At 41.9% G+C, this 21,800-nt stretch overlaps 1 protein-coding gene across 1 annotated transcript; it reads right to left on the bottom strand.

The window, feature by feature from the left end:
- Nucleotides 1-1,939: 1,939 nt before the first annotated feature.
- Nucleotides 1,940-12,359, bottom strand: LOC149275885 (golgin subfamily A member 7-like). Its single transcript, XM_089504177.1, has 4 exons — nt 12,252-12,359; nt 7,800-7,952; nt 2,485-2,586; nt 1,940-1,984 (listed from the first exon to the last, which is right to left on the bottom strand). Exons 1-4 carry the CDS (start codon nt 12,357-12,359, stop codon nt 1,940-1,942), a joined length of 408 nt encoding a protein of 135 aa, XP_089360303.1.
- Nucleotides 12,360-21,800: the final 9,441 nt, after the last annotated feature.

Genomic DNA, 21,800 nt, shown 5'->3' with positions numbered 1-21,800 from the left:
CAAGAATAAAAGACAAGCAGTGTGTCCCTATAAATAATGTTTATTCATAATAAATCCAATACATAAAAGCACATAGTTTGTTACAGTGAGTTAATATACAGAAGATAGGTGGTTCCAGAGGAAGGAATAACGGGATTATACTCAACACCAGAAACCAGCAATTACCATACACTGTAGATCTAATAACATTTCTTGGTGATAGGTTTTCATGGTGTGCCACGAAGCAAAAAGATAGAGGTGGTATGAACTATTTGTTGGCAGAGGCACGTTATAGGATCTAGGATGCCGAGGATGCCCTTGAATTAGGATATGTGCTAAATCTTTTTATACACACACAGAGGGCAGAGTGAGAAACTCATAACATGTTATATTTTCACCGACTTTGTCAAAAACAATATAATAATACTATCGGTAGTACCAAAATTCAATCCTGCAAATCAAAGTCTGTCCCTTGGTGACTGTGATGCACACATGATCAATGCAAGGAGGAAAATGATACTATTTCCACTAATTATAGGGAGTAAAAATAAACAGTAAAGAGGTTATATACAAAAAGGACTATCGAGGAGGTGACCCATGTACAAGAAAGAAAGACAGTGCACCTTAACGGAGGTGGGGACACAGAGGATTTCCTAGTTTAATACAGCGAAGATACGAAGGTAGTAACCTAATCAGGGCACTGGCTGGGTCAAGAAAGATCAAGAAGAAATATACATTGGAGAATGGCAAACAATATTTCTTACGGTAGGGGCTCTCCATCAATTTGATGTATCTGAGGCATTTAAATGCCCGTGGGGTTCATTTTTCAAATGCATGGGGGGGGGGTCCTGCTTGAAGGAGTCAATAGTCAGACCATGAAGGATGGCAGCTGCTGCAGTGCTTCTACTTCAGAGAAATGTTTTTATTTATGAAGATACATTCTTCTCTATAGGGGGTGTCAGGGACAATAAACTGTCCATTTAAAAAAAGAAAATAAAAAGGTCGCATGAGGCAAATATTGGAAGTCAAGATTCTTCCCATGCAGTAACACCAATTCGGTCATCCAATTTCTAACTAGGTAAACTAACAAGAGAGGGTACACTGGGAAGCAGCCAAAGACTCCAAATACGTAACTCAGAATTAGCAAACCCCAATCCCCTCATGATGAGGTTCCTCCTTATTCCTGCCCCGGTCCTGGAGGGAATGGATGTCCCGTAAGTATAAGAAGATGTTGCTCGGCCACTCAGACGGTGGTGACAGGGTCTGGGAACAGGTTGGCACAGGTAGACGGCTGCCATCCGTTGCAGCATAAAGGTTTCATCAAAGGATGCCTGAGGATACAGGAATGGCGAGCGGAGGAATGATGGAAGGACAGTCCGTGGAGCGGAAAAAGTTATATACAAACAGAAGGACCGACGACCTAGGAAAGAGAAAGTCACTGCATGTCAGATGCCATCATTTCACCATGTGAATAAAGTGTTGACAGGAGAACATTGTGTGCTTGAATTTATGTCTATTTTAGATTAGTCTTCAGTCTGCTGTCCAAGCCTTACTTCTACCAAAAACTACATTAGTAACAATTGCCAGGTTATCAAAATATGGCAGATCAATAAACAGTTAAAATTCCTCCAGAGTACATGGATTTGTGTTCTGAGAGAATAAACAGCACTTACTCTATTACACGCCAAAGCCGTGTTCCCATCATAGAAGCTCTCTCTGGCTAGAATATAATGACTACCCCGCAAAGCACAAATATGTCACATAGTAATTTAACAAATCATTGATACAAATAACACCAATAAAAAAAAAAAAAAAAAAAAAAAAAAGAAACAGCTCTGGAAAAACCCTTTAGACTTTGGGAGCCAGAATGGACTCACGGGGGCCGGAACATGTGCCTACAAAGAGATTGGGTCAGCAGTAAAGGTTTTGCAGGAAGGGGACGCTAGTTACCTGCAGAGTCCTATCTTCCGGTCAGGCTTCGGTCCTCATAGATGGTTATCTCGATCTATAGATTATGCTTGTTAGGGAATAGGCGTGTTACTGGAAGGCACAGACCTTATACCAATGTATTGCTATAATGATATAAAATTAAAATGCATTTCTATTCTATAGAGCAGAGGTGGACCAAGTGGGTCATCCAGCTGTTTGCGGATAATGTTCAGCAAAGGTTCTTTGTACTTTATAGCCATGCCGAGTATGTTCGACTTAAAACTACACAGACAGCAGTCCTAGCCTTAATTTACAGTACCCAAGAACTTGGTTCACAACGTATGCCTTCATAGTAGGCGACAGCTTCCATGGAGGTTCTATGCTTCTGAAAATTATAGTTATCAGATATTTTACCACTCTGCCCCACACACACACAATAACCCACTGATCCTTATAACCACATACCGCCACAGACGGTGCTGTGAAAAAAAACTGTCTTTATAGACGAAAAGGCCCTGCCAGTAGATTTCAGATTAGCAGCACTGTCTGTAACAAGATCTTGTGTACAAAGGATACCACTCGGAGACCCCGCTCTATCGGGTCGGTCAGGAGCAGGCCCTGAGGAGCGTAGATCTTCTCATTCTGCTCCTGGATATACTTGGCAACTTTCTTCAGGACCTGGAGACAGAGAATGAAAACAAGGGACTGCAGATTACAATTACTGCAAGGAAATTGGACAGCACTACCCATACATCGATGTTGATATACACCAACGTCCCCATGAACGTTTGGACATGAAATCAACAATGCGGGCTATAGAAGATTCCAACGCCTTATGATTAGACTCGCTTGAGCCGGATGCCTGGCTTGGTTCTTCTCTTGTGAAACACGGAGCCTTTGGATCCTGAGAGCAAGTCTGGCTTAACCTCCTCACCCACCTCTAACTACGGCCACGTACAAGATATTAATAGAGTCATGGTGACCACCATGCTAGACAAGCACAATTAGGTCACAGTCACAGGTACCGACGTGAATCAGCACCATCACCTCCATGCAAACATGCCACGCGGGTCAGCAACATCTAAGCTCTCAAGAATGGGCACTCCATTTCCACCCTGCTGCCTACTGGAATTGAGTGGACATTTCTAAAATATGTAAAAATAGAGATACAAATGCAGATTTATTTTGTAATTGCTATTTTTATCTTACAATTTAACGTAATTACAACTTATGCTTGGCGAAGCGCGGCCTCTCCAGACTATACCTCCGCAAGACGAATGGGAAGAGAACAGAAGCCCTCGTTACCTTCACTAGAACCATTGAGTGTGGGTCCATTGGTTTATTTCTGAATCGCTTGTTAAAATGTTTAACGATCTTTCATCTCGGCAAATACTAAATCTGAGTATTAAATTATTTTCACAGGTAACAGCCCTCCAATGGGTAAGCTCATAAAATATGTAACCAACCTCAAGCGAAAGCCCCTATTTTCCATTCATTTTAAAATATTTTCTCCATATTTATCATGTCATGACTTGCAAAGACGTTATTTTATTCATATAAAAAAAATGTAATAAATTGTGACATGTTGGTGTTGTTTTTTTTATTCTGAACTTGAGAGTCTGCTTACAGAGCAAGCACTTAAATGTTTTTCCACTGCTGGGGGACAGAGTAAAAATTGTGTGATCTACTCACTTCTTAATCGCTTTTAAAAAGCTACTTTATACGAGAGCAGCTTGATTTACAGAGTGTGGAAGGATAATGGCGTAATGGAGAATAAGCATTACATTGTGGGAAAAGGGGACGGGGGGGAATAAGTGGAAATGGAAGATATCTATTATAAATATCGTCAAGCCAAACTGTTTATTTTCGCTTCATAATCGCATTACTATGTACAAATATATTCAAGGTCAATATAAGGTCCTTTCTGGAGAACTATTTATCCGGCGGACTGAACAAACAAGAAGAAGCCAGGGTTTAATATTAGAGGAAAACTCATCTTGGCGTCAACACAGAAAAGGGAATTTACAGAATGTACATTTTTAATAGACAGTTATAATTCCTGTTATTGTACCAAATATCTGTATAACATTGCTATACAGACAGGTTTTAATCATCTCAATGCCTTTATCGTTGATAGGGCAAGTGATCTTGCCCTGTTTTTGTTTCCAGTGAAATAAATCATTAAAAGGAATATGAACCAAAGTCTTTGCAGAAAGAATAAACTAGACGATCTTCTTTCAGGATCATGAAAATGAATGGCATTTTACCCCCGAATCCTACATTTATAAAATGTAAAAAAAGTTAAAAAATAAATAAAAAAAGATCTAAAAACCCCAAACCTTTTATGCCAACAATATAAAAAAATATCTGTAAAATATGATAATATGTAAAAGATGCATGTGGTCCTCTTCAAAAATATATATACGTGGGACAGGACTAATCAGGAGAGGGTGACGGTAAATTGGGTCATTGACCAGCGCCACGCTCACAGAATAGAAGTTAAAGCACAGCTGCAAAAAATAGGCTTTTTATCTATTATCCCTATTATGTATTTCTAGGATTGTAAAGGAAGGCCCTACTTCTCCTGAACAAAATAATGTATAATTTGTGCGGGTTTATCAAATATGGAAAAAGGGGAATCATCGTTTAACAAACATATGGCAAAAAAATGACAAAAACTCTGGTTATGAAAACGCCAGGGACGGACGGGGTTAACACCCAAAACCACATATAGTACTCAGAACTACCTATAATACTGAAAGGAGCGACTGTCTCCTTTTTAACTATGGAACCAAGATTGAAGAGATGATAGCGCCGATGATTCAAGGAAGAATTTGACTTTGACCATGGAAGCAGCTCTATAAAAATAAGCACCTGATGGGACACTTTTTGTTCATTGCGCAGATGATGGGAGCCGTTGGGTTGGATGAAGGTGTAACGAGAAACTCGAACCCTAACCATTGTTCTGACAAACTGCCTCCCTCCAGCTAGTCCGGCTTGGATTATAGAACATCATTAACACTTTCCATACTCATTTTTCTCCCACAATTATCAGAGGCAAGATTTGTCTACCGGCTGCAGAAGAACTCCCATTATACCCAGCCAGCAATTGCCAAGTGCAGTTCTGCTTTATCAGTCCAAAATAGTTCATCTTACTGTATGAGAACCTCATACAAGGTTATAAGTACAATTCATTAACCTCCTCTTGTCTCGCCTAACCCATGGCACACTGCATTGAACTTTAAGTATACGTACAGACCGCCCCTGGTTTAGCAATACTGCAGTTCTGTAATGCTGTCAATCACAAAAACGGTCTTAGAAGTCATTAAAAAGGGACTACTCAGAGGAGCAGAAAACCAAGCAAAACATAATAATCATGCAGATCCTGATAAACAAGAAGGTAAAGCGTTGTTGTACGGTTCAAATTTGTTTTTCTTTGAATTCTGAACAAGGAAAAAAATTAAGAGAAAAGAAGGTAAAGCGGATCTGCTTTCCCCAAACCCTACATGTCTATGCAGAAATGTATACCGTGTTAGAAACTTGTGTTGTATGAGAAGCATGGGATCAGATCACTTGCTGGGACAGTCTCATCAAAAAAGAATGTATACTTTGAGTACTTTAATATGACTTCTTTAAAACTTCAATAACTTCCCTTTAGGAGAAGCTGCAGCTTCAAAGGTCCCCTTCTCCGTGGTCTGGCAATTCTTGCCACCGACTGACTACTTGGAACAGTCAATCAGTAGCAGGAAACCGCTCGATTTGAAATCAAAGATAATTTTCCATTAATGTGCACATGGTGGGGGTCTTATAGGACCCCTCCCTCCGTGACATTAGCCTAGGCAGCCCCCAAGCTGACCGGCAGTAAGGATAACAAGTGGCAGGAGATGTTTGCTACATGTAGCTTTTAATTTAATCTATACTTAAATACACACAGTGGTTTCTCATACACTAGTGTAAATATACCAATAATCCGTTCGGTTCACGTATTAACCCACTAACCGCCAAAATGTTATGGCGGTTTCCACTCAGTTAAGCCAAATAAGAGACGCTCCTTTAAAGCAAACCACGGCGCCAGGTGAGGCTTGTCTCAAGAGATCACTGAGGCTTAACAGCCAGCAAAGAAAGGGTTAATAGAAGAAACTTTTTTTATTTCTTTTCTGGATTCTCTCGCTCAGAATAAGCGTGCGGACTATGGAAATTTCCACCCCTGCGAATGAACCTTAGATTATCAACATAGCCGTGTGTTATGGAGAAGGCATCGAGAGGCAAACATGACTGGGGGTTTGTGGTTTCTCGCTGACAAAATCTGTGTGTTTACATGTTGAACATTTTATAATCTCTCCATTTTCTTTCACCCCCTCTCTCATTATCCTTTTCTTTATCCCATCTCTCCCCTTTTCTCATTATCTGTTTCTCCCCTTCTCTATCATCTCTTTCCTCTTTATCTCATCTTTCTTCCTTTGCTTTATCATCTTCCCCATTTTTTCCCCGTCTGTGCTCTTATCTCTCACCTTTCTTCTCATCTCTCCTCTTTCTCATTATCTACCTAGCTCTCCTCTTTCTCATTATCTCCCCTATATTCCTTTATTTTCTTGCTATGTCTACCTTTCCCTTTTCCGCCAATCACTCACCTTCCTCATGTCTGTGGTGGAAGCGCAAAGCCTTTGTATCACTGCTCTATCACAGTGCATGAGGCTTCTGTGCTGAGCGCTGGGACGTGATGTCATATCTCAGCGCTCAGCATCAATATCCAGTGAAAGAGATCTGTATGAACAGACTTTGCGCTCCTTCCAATTGGGGGCTGGTTAGTGGGAGATCCATTATCTCCCCAACTAGGACCAGCTCCTCCAGCCGCAGGCAGTCCAGTCCGCCTCCGGAAAGAACGGACTCCGGGCTGTCCGCAACCTTGTCGCTCGCCACAACAGAGGCCTTGGCGTGCCTGTTGAGGCCATAGGTGTACTCAACCGGGGGTCATCATACAGATTTGTCAGTCATAAGGCCCATAGCTGAGCGCTTCATAGGATGAAACCAGCAGTGGGTTCTATGGAAGGAGATACCTTCCTGCAGGCCATCCGCACAGAAAATGGCACATGCACACTACCAAGGGCATTATTAAGGGTTAACCAACTTTATTGAGCAGAAAGGAGGTGATGTGTAAATAAAGAAAATGTCCAATTTTATTAACAGTAGGTTTGTGTGTCTGCTCCATAGACCTCTCACAGAGGTGAATTCATCCAAATAGTTTGCTCCCTCCGACCACTTAGGCAGAGCTGTCCAACAGCCCAATATTTACAGTCCGCTTCAGGTGGGGTTGAGGACACATGCCGTCTCCACGTAACCCCTTTGGTGCAGGGCAGAAGCGGGCATCCGCATCTCTATCGAAGCTTCAGTGAAGCTTGCGGCAGGGAGAAAGTTTGATGCTGGCCAGCCCTGCCTGTATAAATAATCCAGGATCTGTCTGTACATTGCAAAGCATTTCATCTGAAAGCTGGTGAAAGGTCTCAATTCATTCCCCCCCCCCCAAAAAAAAATTAAAAACCTCATCTAAACACAGCTGACCGGGGATAAAAACGAGCTGTTTTATATCTGGACTCTGCTTTTATACATAAACCAGCAAACTGAACCATTTGCTTGCCCGTAACATAGGCCTGGACAACCTCTGCTTCTCTGGCTCCAGACCATCCACATGGATGAACTCTTCATTTGTGCCCCCACCAATCCACTAGCCAGTACTATCATGCAGCCCCCAATAATATAATATCTATCTGTATGTGTATATATATGTGTGTATATATATATATATATATATATATATATATATATATATATATATATATATATATATATATATATATATATATATATATATATAAAACCTGGCAGTCACTCACCTTTTCATAATGCGTTTCCATGCACAGGAATATGGTGTACGCTGTGAGACAGGCAAGACACCCTTCTAGGTAGGACTGGCCACCAAGCTTCTCAGCCTCCGCAAACAAGTTATTCAATGTCCGCACAGTCTCCTCAAATTGCTGCCTATCAATCTGAGAACAGAAAAAAGAAAACGAAAAGCATTGTTTACACTGTCTGCATGAACACTTACAATTCTCTGCAACCTCAATGACAATATGTCCAAGTACAGGATGAGAAGGATCATCATCCAGAAGAGCGTTCCTCTGAAGTTTCACATGCACTCATGACCCTATCTGAACATGCTTGTTTCACCTCTTACGTTCTATTATAAAGCCCTCTTCTGTCTTCCAAGACAGCCTTGCATTGTCCTTAACCCCAATCTCAGACCCCATCTGAGATCCTAGGAGGCAATCATGGTTATGATCTGTCTGAAGGTCCACTATAATAGAGCCAGAACTGAATTTTCAGGGCAACAATTAACATAATTAACGGTACATAAACGAGTACCGAGGAAACCCCAACTTCTGGCGGGATTAGAGGTAGTAATTGCGTTGGCTATACTTCATTATTCCAAATATACAGAATATAGGCACACATACTCCTTAACCAACTCCACACACCATGTCCTAGGTCACACACCCAGCCACCACCCATGTATAACTCATCAAACCAGCCACTTTGCTTTCAGGTTAAGATTAGCCAAGGAAATCAAGTCTACTTAGGGTTTCGTACAGAAAAATGAGTTTTATGCACGGGATATGGAGAAGCCCCGAGGCAGAGTGAAGAGAGCAACTTGGAATGCAGAGGGATAGGAGGGAGGCAGGCGAAAATTACCGCACAAAAGAATAACAGACATCGCACAATCATTCTCACAAGGAGTAATTCCCAATGACTAATGGGCCAGACCTTCACAATACCAACATAGGTCAATGAAAACATTAATTTATTGGGTAGGGAAGGCGCTATTTGCAACACAAACAAGGAGGGGGCTGCATAGGACTATGAGAATACACAGGCCAAGCGGTTTTCCGCCATCAAATTCTTTGTAGGAATGATCTTGACTGATTAAGTATGTCAGAAACTGTAGCTCAATTAAACTCAGGCAAAACACTGGATTCCCGTCACAGATAAACATATCCAATTCCTAAACCATCACAGAATGTTGGGAACGCAGAGACTTTCCTGACTTAATTACAGCTTAGTACGTCTCTAGATTTGGAGTTCAAAGAAAACCAAACATTAAACGTTAATTTTCAACATTAATCATACAACATGACAACCTACCCTTTTGTAGCACGACAACATGAAAGCACAACAACCAGATCTGTTAAGGAGGTAAAGAGAAAAGACAAGTGCGCCCAGCGACAAACGGTAACCGCAGCCAGGGGCTTCCAGCATGCCCTGTAACGCCTGCAATCTCATTACTTCTTGGTTTGTGTGATGTGGGCCTTCATCAGGATAATACTCCTCGGTCCATGACATTCTAGGAACTAGGACTGGGTTATGATGTCATAACCTTGTGCCTTTGGTACCAGCGTGGGCTGGCAAGAAGGTGAGGTAGCAGATAAATAAATACTAATGGAAGCTCATATCCCCCATGAATCCAGAGCCATTAAACCCTCTGTATCTCCATTCCCTCAGGAGGTACGTAGAGTGGTTGGTGAAGGTGGGATGGCAATAAAGAAGCCCCAATAATTAGTGATCTAAAATACTATACTAGTAGGGTGATAATGGCTGCAGCTCTACAGTAATTCAAATAATGGTGCCCAGGAGCAGTACTGGCGTTATTTATAGAGGAGAAATATTACAGAAACATTTTCCATATTTCAGTGAAATAGAAATTCTTCTTCCAACCACATAAAATGTCGCACATAATAAATGCCATACTCTCAGCTTTCACTCACTATCACAAACCTCTTGCAGATCATTTCTACGGTGACTGGTTATGACTTGGAATACGGTTAACTTGCTGGCAAAAAAAAAAAAAAAAAAAAGTAGAAGTTTGGATAGAGAGGAGCCCACAGAATGTCCACCTCCGGGATATCCACCAGCGAGATCCCAACTCAGCCCAACCTGGAAGAAAACTTGCTAGCGTGACAAAGCTTTCCCAACGCTCATTAAAAAGACAAAAGCTTTGCATAGAAATGTTTGATGTCATTTAATGAAACATTCAAGTTCACCTCTCACTCATTCCAAAGGAAAAGAGCTGCCATTGCCCCAAGGAGTTTCTGACCACTTCTCAACCTGCAATGACAACTCTCGACCGCCGAGTTACACGGCATCGATGAACTCGACTTGATATTTATGTCTAACTATTCAAAATAATTCAAACGAAGTTATTTAGTCTGTTACAAAAGTTGTGTGTTCACCAACTTGTCCCCGTAATATACATTTTCTCCTTTCCCCGTACCCGGCTATCTGCAATGGAGGGCATGTGTTGGGGACAAAAACCTTCTGGCATGTGATATACTTGCCTCCACTCGGGGGCTTGCGCAGGATTGGGGAATGCTGCGGATCTGCAGCTTCTACCTCAGACAAGTCTTTTTTTTTTTTTGAAGAATGCATTATTAATATACTCAGAGTACATTAACATGCATTATTCTTTAGTAGGGCCGTCGGGGACATTAAACCATCCCTTTAATTCTGGTTACTCGCTGATATTTATTATAGGAGGTTAGTAATGAAAAGGTTTTACATGGTGGGGTTCGGGCAGTAAATAAATACAGTTTACAGACACCAGCAAGACAATATTTTTACAGGAACGCCATGTAGGTAATACAAGCTATTAAAAAGAGTGTAGGCAAGAATTTGGTTATTCAGACCAAGGGCCATCTAAGGTCTTACACTACAGTAGGAGATGAGAAGCCAGTAGGTTCTTTTAGAAACTCACACCCAGTAGGTAGGACGTATTATTTAGAGGCCAGCTTCTTAGTTTTACAAGCTAACATGGGACAAATTCCACAACGATTAATATAAAAGACACCACGTATACAAGATAAGCCCCAGCAGTAAAATCCTAGGATCCGTGGCTACCCGACACCGAGGTTTTGTCCGGCTTAACTTACACCGACATGTAACACGGTCACGCGGGCGAGGAGAACCCTCTCGTTGGCTACTGGTTACAATCCCGTCTCTTTAACACAATGACAGGTCTGTGGAAGCTTTGCTTTCAGCGCACACAGATAGAGCGGGGCAGCACACAAGCCACGATTGTGTCAATTCTTTAGCTAGGTTTCTTGGAAAGGACTCGGAAGCTATCAGATTTCAGCCCGTTATGAACTTTCTGCAAGCTGTCTTAATTCGGAACGGACTCGGATCCGCCGAGCGACATCATTTCGGCTCTAATCAGATGCAAATGGTTGCTTTAATACAAAGAACGCAACAGGGAGTGAAGAATCTGCCCGCTACTTCCATGGAGACGTAATAATAGTCTGAATAATATGATCAAAGAGCATTTTAGAAAAGTATGTTAATTAATTGGAATTTCTGTCCTCGGTTGGAAATCAAGATGATTCAACCATCTGCCTGAAACAGGGGCTTATGTTACTGGAAAAGAGAAACATCACTTTCTCTTGTGTGTTAACCCCTTGAATGCATAAAGGATCTTTAAAAAAAAGAAACCAATGGTTTCACCTGAACGTGTCCCCAAGGAGCCGGGGCAGGGAAAGAAGGAAAATGCATGGGGGGGGGTATGTATCCCTACCTGCACTTACAAGGGGGAGAAAACTATTTTAAAGGGACAGTCAGCCTTTATATGTATTAAAGTTCATATAATGGATGAAGTGTCCCATTAAAAAATAACCTGCTGTCATCATGGTTTAAACATCCCATAGATGCAAATGTATTTGGGGAGGGGGGTCCGCATTTGCCATTTACTCCACTGCCAGCGATCCGCCACGCAGGCGATGGGTGGCTAAACACCTCCGGATTTGATAAGAAGGAGAAACTTCTTAAGGAGCCTCACAGCCTGAATTCTATACATTGGAAACGAACCAGCTGAGCTTCTGTGATGAGACCTTAATGAAGGACTTGTTTGGGGAATAAATAAATTATACTTGAAAAAAAAGTTTCCAAGCTCTCTATCTCATAAAAGTCCAAAGCTGGCAGAGATTCCAACCTCTGGGTGATTTATTTCAAAATTACAGTGACCAAGAACAAGTTTTATGGTTGGTTTAAGGAACCAAAAAGGTTCCACATAAGGACCCCAAAAAAGGTATCACATAAGGGCCCCAATTCACTAGGACCATGTGGGAAGAATAAGGAACTTTCAACAAACTCAACTAGAGAGATTTATCACCAGCCGTTAATAAAACATATTTTAATTTGACAAAAGACCTCGCAACCCAAAAGCACACACTGTCTCCTGTAACACCACATGTCCTCGCAGTGAATCCAGAGCATTTTATTGTATTTCTCTTCTGGAAACATACCCGGTTCTCCAGCTCAGAGGGAAACTTTGTCTGGAACTGACACAAGGTGCCATTGGTGTAGTCCCTTTGGATAAAGACCTTCCCAGCCACGGCTGCCTGTGGTCTCATAGCCATGAGGGGGAACAACCTGAGCAAAAGAAAAGGATACAGGCATTAAAAACATTGAACACGATACATGGCTGCATAGAAATTGGCGTCCAAACAGGTAGCTTCTCAGCTGATGGAGAATGATCGGTATCACAATTCTTAACCGATTCTTCACTTTGGTTCCATCGAGTGTCAGAGCGGCTGCTGCTGTGATTTCTCAGTCAGCGAGCCCAGATGTGGAGCCATACAGATCAATAAGTCCATATGGGCACATATATGAATGTGGCTACCAAAGTCTTTTTAAACATTAATCTTGTTATTCCAATCAATTTTCCCCCCAAAAAAATTTTCAATCTTTTTTTTTTTTATATATATATATATATATATATATATATATATATATATATATATAGTTTTAAATATTGATAATTAAATTGACTGTTTTTTAGCTTTTTCCGATTCTGCCTTTTCTTTGTTTCTTCTCTCTTGCTTCTGGCGCATATGGAATATCTTGAAACAATTTTAATACCTGCCTTTTATATACATCCAGCTCTTTCCGATTATATGCTGGATTTAATCTGGCTACCCAGACACTCCAGAATGAAATGTATTTTAACGAAGAGGGGCACATTTAAAGAAATGTAAAGCATCAGTAAGACTCGTCTGTCACAATCTCCATCCGGCACGCTATATATCTATACCTATGTTCTTTGCACACTAAAAAGTAAGAATTCCCACACAAAAGTGAGTAGAATGTAATTGCCGTCCCTGACAGAATCCGACGGCAGGTAAGATCCATCCGGCCCGTCTAGTCTAACCGTTTTCCTGATGTAAAGAGTCGGACGTTAATCAGCCCTTGGTCTTTTTTCTGATTCAGGATGGCTTCATGTCCACCCCATGTATATTTCAATTCTCTCACTGTATTTGCCGCTGCCACTTCTACATAATGCTTCCAGAAACCCAGACTCAGAGAACTCATACATAAACGGAACACACTTGTAATTAAAAGGCAAGGAGAGAGAGAGAGAATGTGTGTATGTATGTATAGGGATATGTGTGTGTGTGTGTGTGGGGGGGGGGTGTACACACACACACACACACACACACACACACACACACACACACACACACACACACACACACACACACACACACACACACACACACACACACACACACACACACACACACACACACACACACACACACACACACACACGTATTTCGGGTTAGTTATATACGCACACATATAAATAATGAATACCCCAGGTCTGGCATGAAACCGATGCTCCTAGTAGATATATATCTGCATAAACCCGAAATAGACCCCTTCAAAACATCGCCCCGAACGCTCACATGTAACCATTAACAGCCATAAAAACACCGATCCAAAAGACTCACCCGCTTCCGTCTGCGAGAGCCACCGGTGCTTTACGTCAGCCGTAAAGAGAGCGGAGGGCTGGGAAATGGGCACGTGATCGTGTATCACGTGACCGAGCGCTCGGCATTGCTAGCGCGTGATTTCTGCTTGGTGTTGCGAGTCGCCGGGACGAGTTTATCGTGCTGCGCGGTATATCGGCGATACGTGCTGGTTTATCGCACGTATATCCGTATAGTGTGAGCTGCACCGATCGGCTGTGCTGATAGACATGTTGAGGGCGCCCCTCCTGCCCCTGGGGGGGGGGCACACAGACATTCCACGGTTTATGCAGCTTCCCCGTGTTGAATTATATATCCGGTAACCGGGTAACGTTTAGGATTATTAGGTCATCCCCCAATGCAATACATTCATATTCTCTGCAGTAATGATATCTGCGCATTCCAATAGGTGCTCGTCTCAGTGTTGAGGACTACAACTCTCAGCAGTCTCATCAGTGTTCCGGCTGAGAGTGATGGGGAATTGAAGGGCCGCAGACCTACAGTGAATATTAGTTTGAGACAATTTTCTCGGTTGCCATGGCAGCGGCCTACAGGTTCCCTGCAAGAGTCATGAAAATGTTAGTTAAGCAATCCTACCGGTAACATCTATAATAATGAAAAGGCGGTATGATGTAGGTTGAGACCAGGTCTAAAGTGAGACATAATGTAAGTGGCAAGAAGAGTGGGTATAAAATGTGCATTGTCCATATATTTCGTCAGATCTACTTTATTTACTGTTATATATCGCTAACATATAGGTACTGAAAAAACAGCAGCCAACAGGGCAGGCTGGGGGCAGCAAGACGTAACAGTCAGGAATGGGGTAACACAGGGCAGACATGGAGGGAAAGATGTAATAGAGGGCAAGGCGGCGGAAGGGCAGGGGTATCAGGGCAAGGGGTAGCATAGGGGAGGGGGTAAAATAGGGCAACACAGAGTGCAGGGGGTAGTACTGCAGGTATAGAAGGCAGGGGTGTAACAGGGCAAACCGCAAATCACCAGAAGGCACCTGGTTAAATCAACATGGTTTATATATATATATATAGTGTTTTGTATTATTAAATATTATTATTATGCTTAAATATTGAGCAGCATCTATTCGTCGCCTTTGGTGTTTGGAGACTCGCCCCAATGTATGTAAATACTGTATATGTGTATAGCTCATTTGTTCAGTAGAGGGGAGACACTTCAAAAGGACAGAGAGTTATGGGGGGGTAAACCGTTGTACAAAAATGTATCTGGTTTGTAGCGCGCAGGGGCCAGACTCTGCACTTTTGTTATAATTTATACATTTTACTCAACCTTTTTAAAAAGATGAGCGCCTTTAAAGGCAATAGTAAGTTTATAACAAGTTTCTTCTTGCGGGTGTTGCAATATATACAAGGATGATCAATTTTCAGTAAAAGCATACGGCGTAACAAAGCCATTATGTCATCATCGCAGCGCAGTTCCGTATAGTCCTGCGTTCGGATGAAGTGCAGAGCCGCTTCCTGCCCCCCAACATTCCACAGACCCCCTTCTGCTATCTGAAACATATGGCTACACAGACCTTCCAGATCATCTCTTCTGGTCCACTGTGCTATCTGTCAAATAAATACTTTGTTTTACAAATTGCCCATACCCTTCTGCTACCCTCAGGAGAAACATCATCATCACTCCATAAAAAATAAACAGGACTTGTTCTGTTAACCAAGAAGTCAGCTGAGTATTATTCATGCTTCCTGAGATAAATTATTTTGGCTTTCAAGGGGTCTGCCATGGGGTGAGGAAAGTAAAACAGACTTATTTGGATAGCCTAACCCTGGAAGGGTCCATGGGGACTCAGCAACAGGCTTTCTGGCAGACATTTCACTAAGTGCCCTGTATAGGCACCTCTCTGACCCTCATTAGCCCTACCGGTGGCACTGGTTGCCCCTGGAAGGTCTTCACTTATCTCGCAAGCTGATAAGATCTTCTAAAGAGCAGTTATAGTCAACATTTTCTTCTCTAGTTGTTCTCTAGTTGTCCTGCAACTACAACACCCATGATCCTTCTGAAAATTGTGCCCAGACAACCCGATGAGAGGATCATGAGAAGCCTAGTTGATCCAGCGCTTACCAGTTAGTAACATCTGCCCTAGAAGGACCCAAGGGAGGCACAGAAGATACAATATAAATGCAAAATTAACAATCTATCATTTACAACTAAAGCTACAATACAGGAGTCTTCTCTGACTTCCAAAACTGCAGAAGGAAGCTAAGGCAGGGCAGTGCTGCCAGCTGTCCCCTTCATGCTGCCATCCACAAGTCTGAGCTCAAGGATATTAAGTCATATGCCGCCTTTTAAGGATATATATATATATACACACACACATATATATAATATGGAACCCAATTTATGGATTTCTTTTTTGGAACAGCCATCTTAATTTGCCATTCTCCAGATTAGCAGAATTACACTTACCCTTTTATTAAAGTACCAGTAAAGTCCATTAAAATTCTGAAAAACAAACTTTTCATAGACGTAAGGTATGTTTCATTGTTATTTTCTGTGACCTTACCAGCCCCTCTAAGGGTCGGAGAACTTGAGAGGCTTAAGAAATGAATAATGCTTGTCTGGACACCATTCGCCACAGATTGCACCTTTCCAGAGGTGAAATAGCATCGTACTCCAAAAGCATTTTCTCTTATCGTAAAACAAAAGCTATAGGTAGTTTTAATAAATTAACGTAATCCTGCTAATATGCTTATTTCACTATTGTCACACTTCAGCTGTTCTAGCTTCTCTTGTATCTTCCAGATATTTCATCTTGGAGAATTCTCAGTAAGATGGATACCTAAAGACCGAAGAAAATACGTCTGTTCCCATTTATGTTTTTTTTTTCTTTTAAGACATTTGCTGTTTTTTTCCACTGGATACAGAGTTTTTGGTATCCCCTGGAGCAAGGAGTGACACAATGAGACCTCTGTCACCCTCTCGCTCTGCCGCCAGCCCACGCCTGGATTTTGTTTTGTTAGGAACCTTAAACTCTGAGAATTGGGTGACCTTCAAGCTCCAGGTCCTGAGTGTACTCTGCTGATAAAACCCTTATCAGGACAACTGTTAACCTTTGACCTCCTCTCTCACAATGTCTGAGAAGCCAAAGTTGAAGAAATAATAGGAATAAGAGAGATTTCCACCACCTACACCTTTTATCAACTTTGGTCCACCTCCTATCTCACTAATTAGTTACTCCCTATGACACTAAATAAATATTTGTTACAATTGTTACTTGAAGGGACAATCAACCTTCAGCAGCAAATATGCTCAAGAAAATATATTGATTATATTTTCATTATTTGCGAGGTTCTCTGGCAAAAGCAATCTGGAACCTCCTCTAAGTTCCTGTAATATAGACATGGAAGGCTAATTGACTTGAATGGTAGTAACTAGGTTCACACAGCTGGAGAGGGTGCTTTCTTGGTTTGTTCAGGGATCATGTAATGATGATCATGGTGTAAACCTTTAAGAGGCTTTGAAGAAAATGGTGTTTTATACAAAAACAGGGTTTTCTACCACTTAAGGGTATACTCCAGCCACCATATGCACTATTTGGCCTCTTTGCCTCACCCAACCTCTGTGGCTTGCTTGGGATGTGTCCTCTCCTGCTTGTTGCTGCTCTTTATATTCTCCTCTAGCTAGCTCCAGCATCATCTCGTCTTTATCATGGGTAGATTGCTCCATTATTATTAGTACCCTATTGAGCAATAAGGCTCTACGTGGGACTTCAGCTCAATGGGCTCGATAGGATCTCTGTTCTCCCTTGTAACAACCCGATTAATTCCACATAGACCTTTGTTACATTGGTCCTTCTCGATGCACGGTCTTCAGAGGCTGGGACACAGCGGCATGACATCATGTCCTAGCGTTCAGCAGGAAAAGGACACATTGAAGTGAATTCCCATAGCGACATTCCACAACAGGCATTTAGATTAAAAACAGGTGGATAAATGGAGAGGAGGCCTCAACACAGCTTATTGGGAGGAGCGGTAACATGTTGTGTTACTCCACTGGTAACCCTGTTTGCACCTGTTTTTCTTTTATTACCAATGCTTGCCTGTGATGTCTGTCTTCAAATATTTACACAAAAGATTGGGGGAAATGATCACTATTTTGTGCCCAAGCAACTCTTATGACTTTTAAATCTCAATCAGTCCTCTTGGACTGATGTGCAGCAGGGCCAATTCATGAGGGGTCAGGCTTTATGGTGAAGTATTTATGGCCAAGGGGGATGCAAAGACTGCTTTTGATTTTGTCTTTGCTGTCACCTAGAAAATGTTCTGTGGCCTGTAAAGAATGTTGGATACACAATCATAAAGACTTATTTGAAGAACGCCAACATTTGTTTCATAACACTGTTGTGATTTACAATAAGGCATTAACGTATCATAATAAGTGTCTTGTATTGCAGGTGGGATTCAGCATCTTGGGTGAGCCGAGAAGTCCTTATCTGTAATTTAGTTTTACGTTAGAGCTTCTTTCTTGTGAAGCTCATTTGTTACACGTTAGAAATCTCCCTTCTTCATTTCCAGATGCAGGATATACACATCCCATTAGTAATGTGCTATCAAACAGGACGTCAGGACAAGGGGAATGGATGGCTTAAAATAAAGCCAACTTCTCCAACAAGATGCATCTGTTCCTTATCATTGCTGGGGGCCAGTGCTGTGTTATGGAGGTGAGATCACAGTTGATGCCAAACCAGAGTCTTGAGTTGAGATATGCACACTGGAACTAATCAAATAACAGCTTTGAAACACCTGAAACTAATTTAACCCCTATTTTACCAAAAAGAGGTTCAAGACCCATTTGCAGTAGAGTTCACCATGGCAGGAAAGCAGGAAGTGGTTGTTAAGGGTTTAAAAGGAACTAAAAGCTTGCAAGCAGGGCCATCCTTATCCTTAATGTATCGGTTTGTCTTAGTCTGTCTATTCTACTTTTGTCACGTCTCTTGAATATATGTATTGTAATAAGCGCTGCTAAATATTTGCACTATATCAATGAAAGATAATATTTTCCACTGGTCATTTTCATTGTCTTGGTGAGATGGCCCAACAATGTGATGGTCCATGTCCGCGCAGACTTAACATGCAGCAGGGCTCACTGTTATGCCAGCTGTGCCTGTTATTCCATGCATACTAGAGACAGCTGTTTCCTTCATTGAAGTGGGCACGGGAGAGGAACCCCAGAATGGAAGGACTGTCTTCATTTGGAGCCTAAATACTACAGGAAGGTTAGGAGAATGCCTGCTAAAGAACATGGAACGCTGTATGCCGTGGAATACTTGGAACAACTGGCAAATCAGAATAATACTACTTATAGGAGAAGGCTACCGATAGGGTTTCCCTTTTGCTCTGATTTTTGCTCAATGTCCAAATCTTTTTCATGTGTTTTACTTGTAATTCCATAAAGAGCCACTAGGGTGTCTAGGCACTACGGTATTCACAGGTTAGCTGGATTCTTTCTGTGTTCTTTTTATGGATTTCTATGCCTTTCCTTTCCGTTTTTGGGTAAGGCTGCATGTACAATGTATATTATTATATTTATACAAAGGAATTTTGCATATTTTCATCCACAGAAGTACTTTTTTGACTTTACTATTGGGACTATTTTGTCAAAATTTGACAAATTCTTTATAAATGACCACAATCTTGTATTATTTTACACCAGTTTTGAGCCTTCGAGATTTTTTATTACTGTCTATGTGTGATGCCCCTACATTTGCAAGATATAAGGTCACATTTTGCCCCAAAGATTACTTGCGCCAATGGATGGCAGTGATCTGAACTTTTTTCTAGAGTGCCGTGTCCAGTTTTAATTATTATCTCCAACATTAGTGGAATACAAGAACAAAAGAGCTTCCAAAATGCTAGAATCACACCTACTTCAAGTTCTGTTTAGTTGATCTTAGTTTCATGGTGATGGTGAGGACAGGTGTCAGAATCACTGGCAGACAGAATGGGAGCAGATAATTTATTGTATAAATAAATCTCACACAGGAATCATCTATAATGCGTCTGTTTAGTGTGAGGGTGGCTAATGGTACCTTAATCAGAATGCTGATCCCTTAAACGGGAAACAGAACCAGGGAGGTGAATGGAGAAGAAGAAAACCTTTAAACAGACACGGGGCTGCGGATTTCTGTCTAACAAACATTGTGTTTGTGCTGACAAAAGGTCTGGCAACTTAGCTATGGGGAGCCTATATGCTATTAACAAGTATGGCACTAACCCGGACTACAACTCCCATCACCGGATAAGAGGCATTGCTCCGTATTCCTTCTGATGGAATACGGAGCAATGCCTCTTATCCGGTCACACATTCTAGACCTGGTTCCTTCATGTTCTAGACCTGGTTCCTTCATGTTCTAGACCTGGTTCCTTCATGTTCTAGACCTGGTTCCTTCATGTTCTACTCTGATTTACTCATACCTAAGCTTCCTACTTGGAGAATTTCAAGCTGGCATATGGCAGCTGACATTCCTGCTTCATTATAGGCGACTTAATTAATAATATGGCTACCTCCTGACTAGTTATGGTTTCCATAATGGCCATAATTGGAATTGTTTGGTTTCCACCATTAGTCAGTCACTACAGCATAATCTATGTGATATACTATTATCTGAAGAGTCTTGGGGTCAGCATGATCAGAAATAAACACGTGCCTTCTCAAGAAGCTTATACATCAGGGCACACCTATAGTCATGGAATGAATTGAAAGGACTTTTGGAGTGTGTCAGGCGGTGGTTTGGATCCCAGATGACAGATCCTTGGGTCATTTAGTTAAGGCAAAATATGGTAGGAATGGTCCGGCCTGTGATTACAACAGTCTAGAAATATTTTAGGCATATGGAAAATGACATTATAATGGGGTCAGGTCAGTGAGGTGTTGGGACTGTGTCTTATCACATAGCTTATCACAAAGAGGGGGGTGTAAAAACTCAAAAGTAGTTAAAAAAAAGGGACAGCAAAGAAGAAACGGGGCAATGAGAGACGTACAGAGTGAAACCGAGAACAATGCAGAGAGAGATGCTTGTGACAGTGATGAGTCCATGAAAAAGGAAAATTCAGGGCAATTAATATAATGCAGGGGAAAGTGTCTGGCTGAAGTATGGCTGAACACTAAAAGGGACATCAACAACAGCAGACAAGAGTAAACACGTGGTTCTATCACCATAGCACCCAGCAGGGACATTCCTTGTGCAGATAAAACCACTTTTAATGGGGGGGGGGGAGCTGAGGTTTGACCTCAATTTTCCAGGCAATGGAGCAGCTTGGCCACACCCCCTACTCCCCACCTACTCTCTGCCCACTTCCCTCCCACTCCCCACCCACTAAGGACTTTATTATTATTATTATTTATTGTTTTATATAGCGCCATCAAATTCCGTAGAGCTGTACGGGTAGACAAGACAATACAAGAAGCATGTAACATAACAAACTGACTAACAGAGACAACAGGTGAGGAGGGCCCTGCTCAAACAAGCTTACAGTCTAGAGGGACTTCTGTCGTTAGCTCCACCCATATGTGTGACGTTTATCCCACCTTCAGGAAGTCTCTCCCCCAGAAGAGGGAGAGCTCTGATTAAGCTACTATGCCAATACTGAGTCCGTGTCTTATGGCCAGTGATGTATACTGGCCTAGGCCCGACTAGCTCTAGGGTGGTAGGTCCCGGGGGTGGTAATTCCCCCCTGGTTTTGTAGATCGCCCTCTGTGGTAATCAAGTCCACCCCCGGTTTCCTGTAGCTCAATGGGCCGGTTAGAGGGGGATCATTGATCTCCTCAACCAACCTAATTACATTATGGAGGCTGTGCCGGCTCAGCACACCCTCCAAAGACTTCATTAAAAGTCACTATGCATTTTTAAGACACAGGCAGCGGAATATGACATCATATCCTGGTGCCCCGTTTCAAAAAGGTGCGCTGTGACTTTTTTTGGATGCCGTCCATGGAGGAAGAGGCGACTGTGGACCCTGGGGCCCCAAGGGTAATTACATTACCGCTTAAGATGTATAGCGCCTTCTA

This window comes from Sceloporus occidentalis, unplaced genomic scaffold, assembly GCF_023333645.1.
Source record: "Sceloporus occidentalis isolate IW3139 unplaced genomic scaffold, rSceOcc1.0.p SCAF_259, whole genome shotgun sequence".
Lineage (NCBI taxonomy): Eukaryota > Metazoa > Chordata > Lepidosauria > Squamata > Phrynosomatidae > Sceloporus > Sceloporus occidentalis.
Note: the sequence above shows the minus strand (reverse complement) of the source record. Positions and strands in the feature narration are given on the sequence as shown.

Excerpts from the sequence above, each read along its gene's own strand:
- LOC149275885 (XM_089504177.1), bottom strand. The coding sequence starts at position 12,359 with ATGAGACCACAGGCAGCCGTGGCTGGGAAGGTCTTTATCCAAAGGGAC. Across the intron at positions 7,953-12,251 it reads CCTCTGAGCTGGAGAACCGG|ATTGATAGGCAGCAATTTGA; the intron begins GTATGTTTCCAG and ends TTCTGTTCTCAG. Across the intron at positions 1,985-2,484 it reads TAGAGCGGGGTCTCCGAGTG|ATCGAGATAACCATCTATGA; the intron begins GTATCCTTTGTA and ends CATAATCTATAG.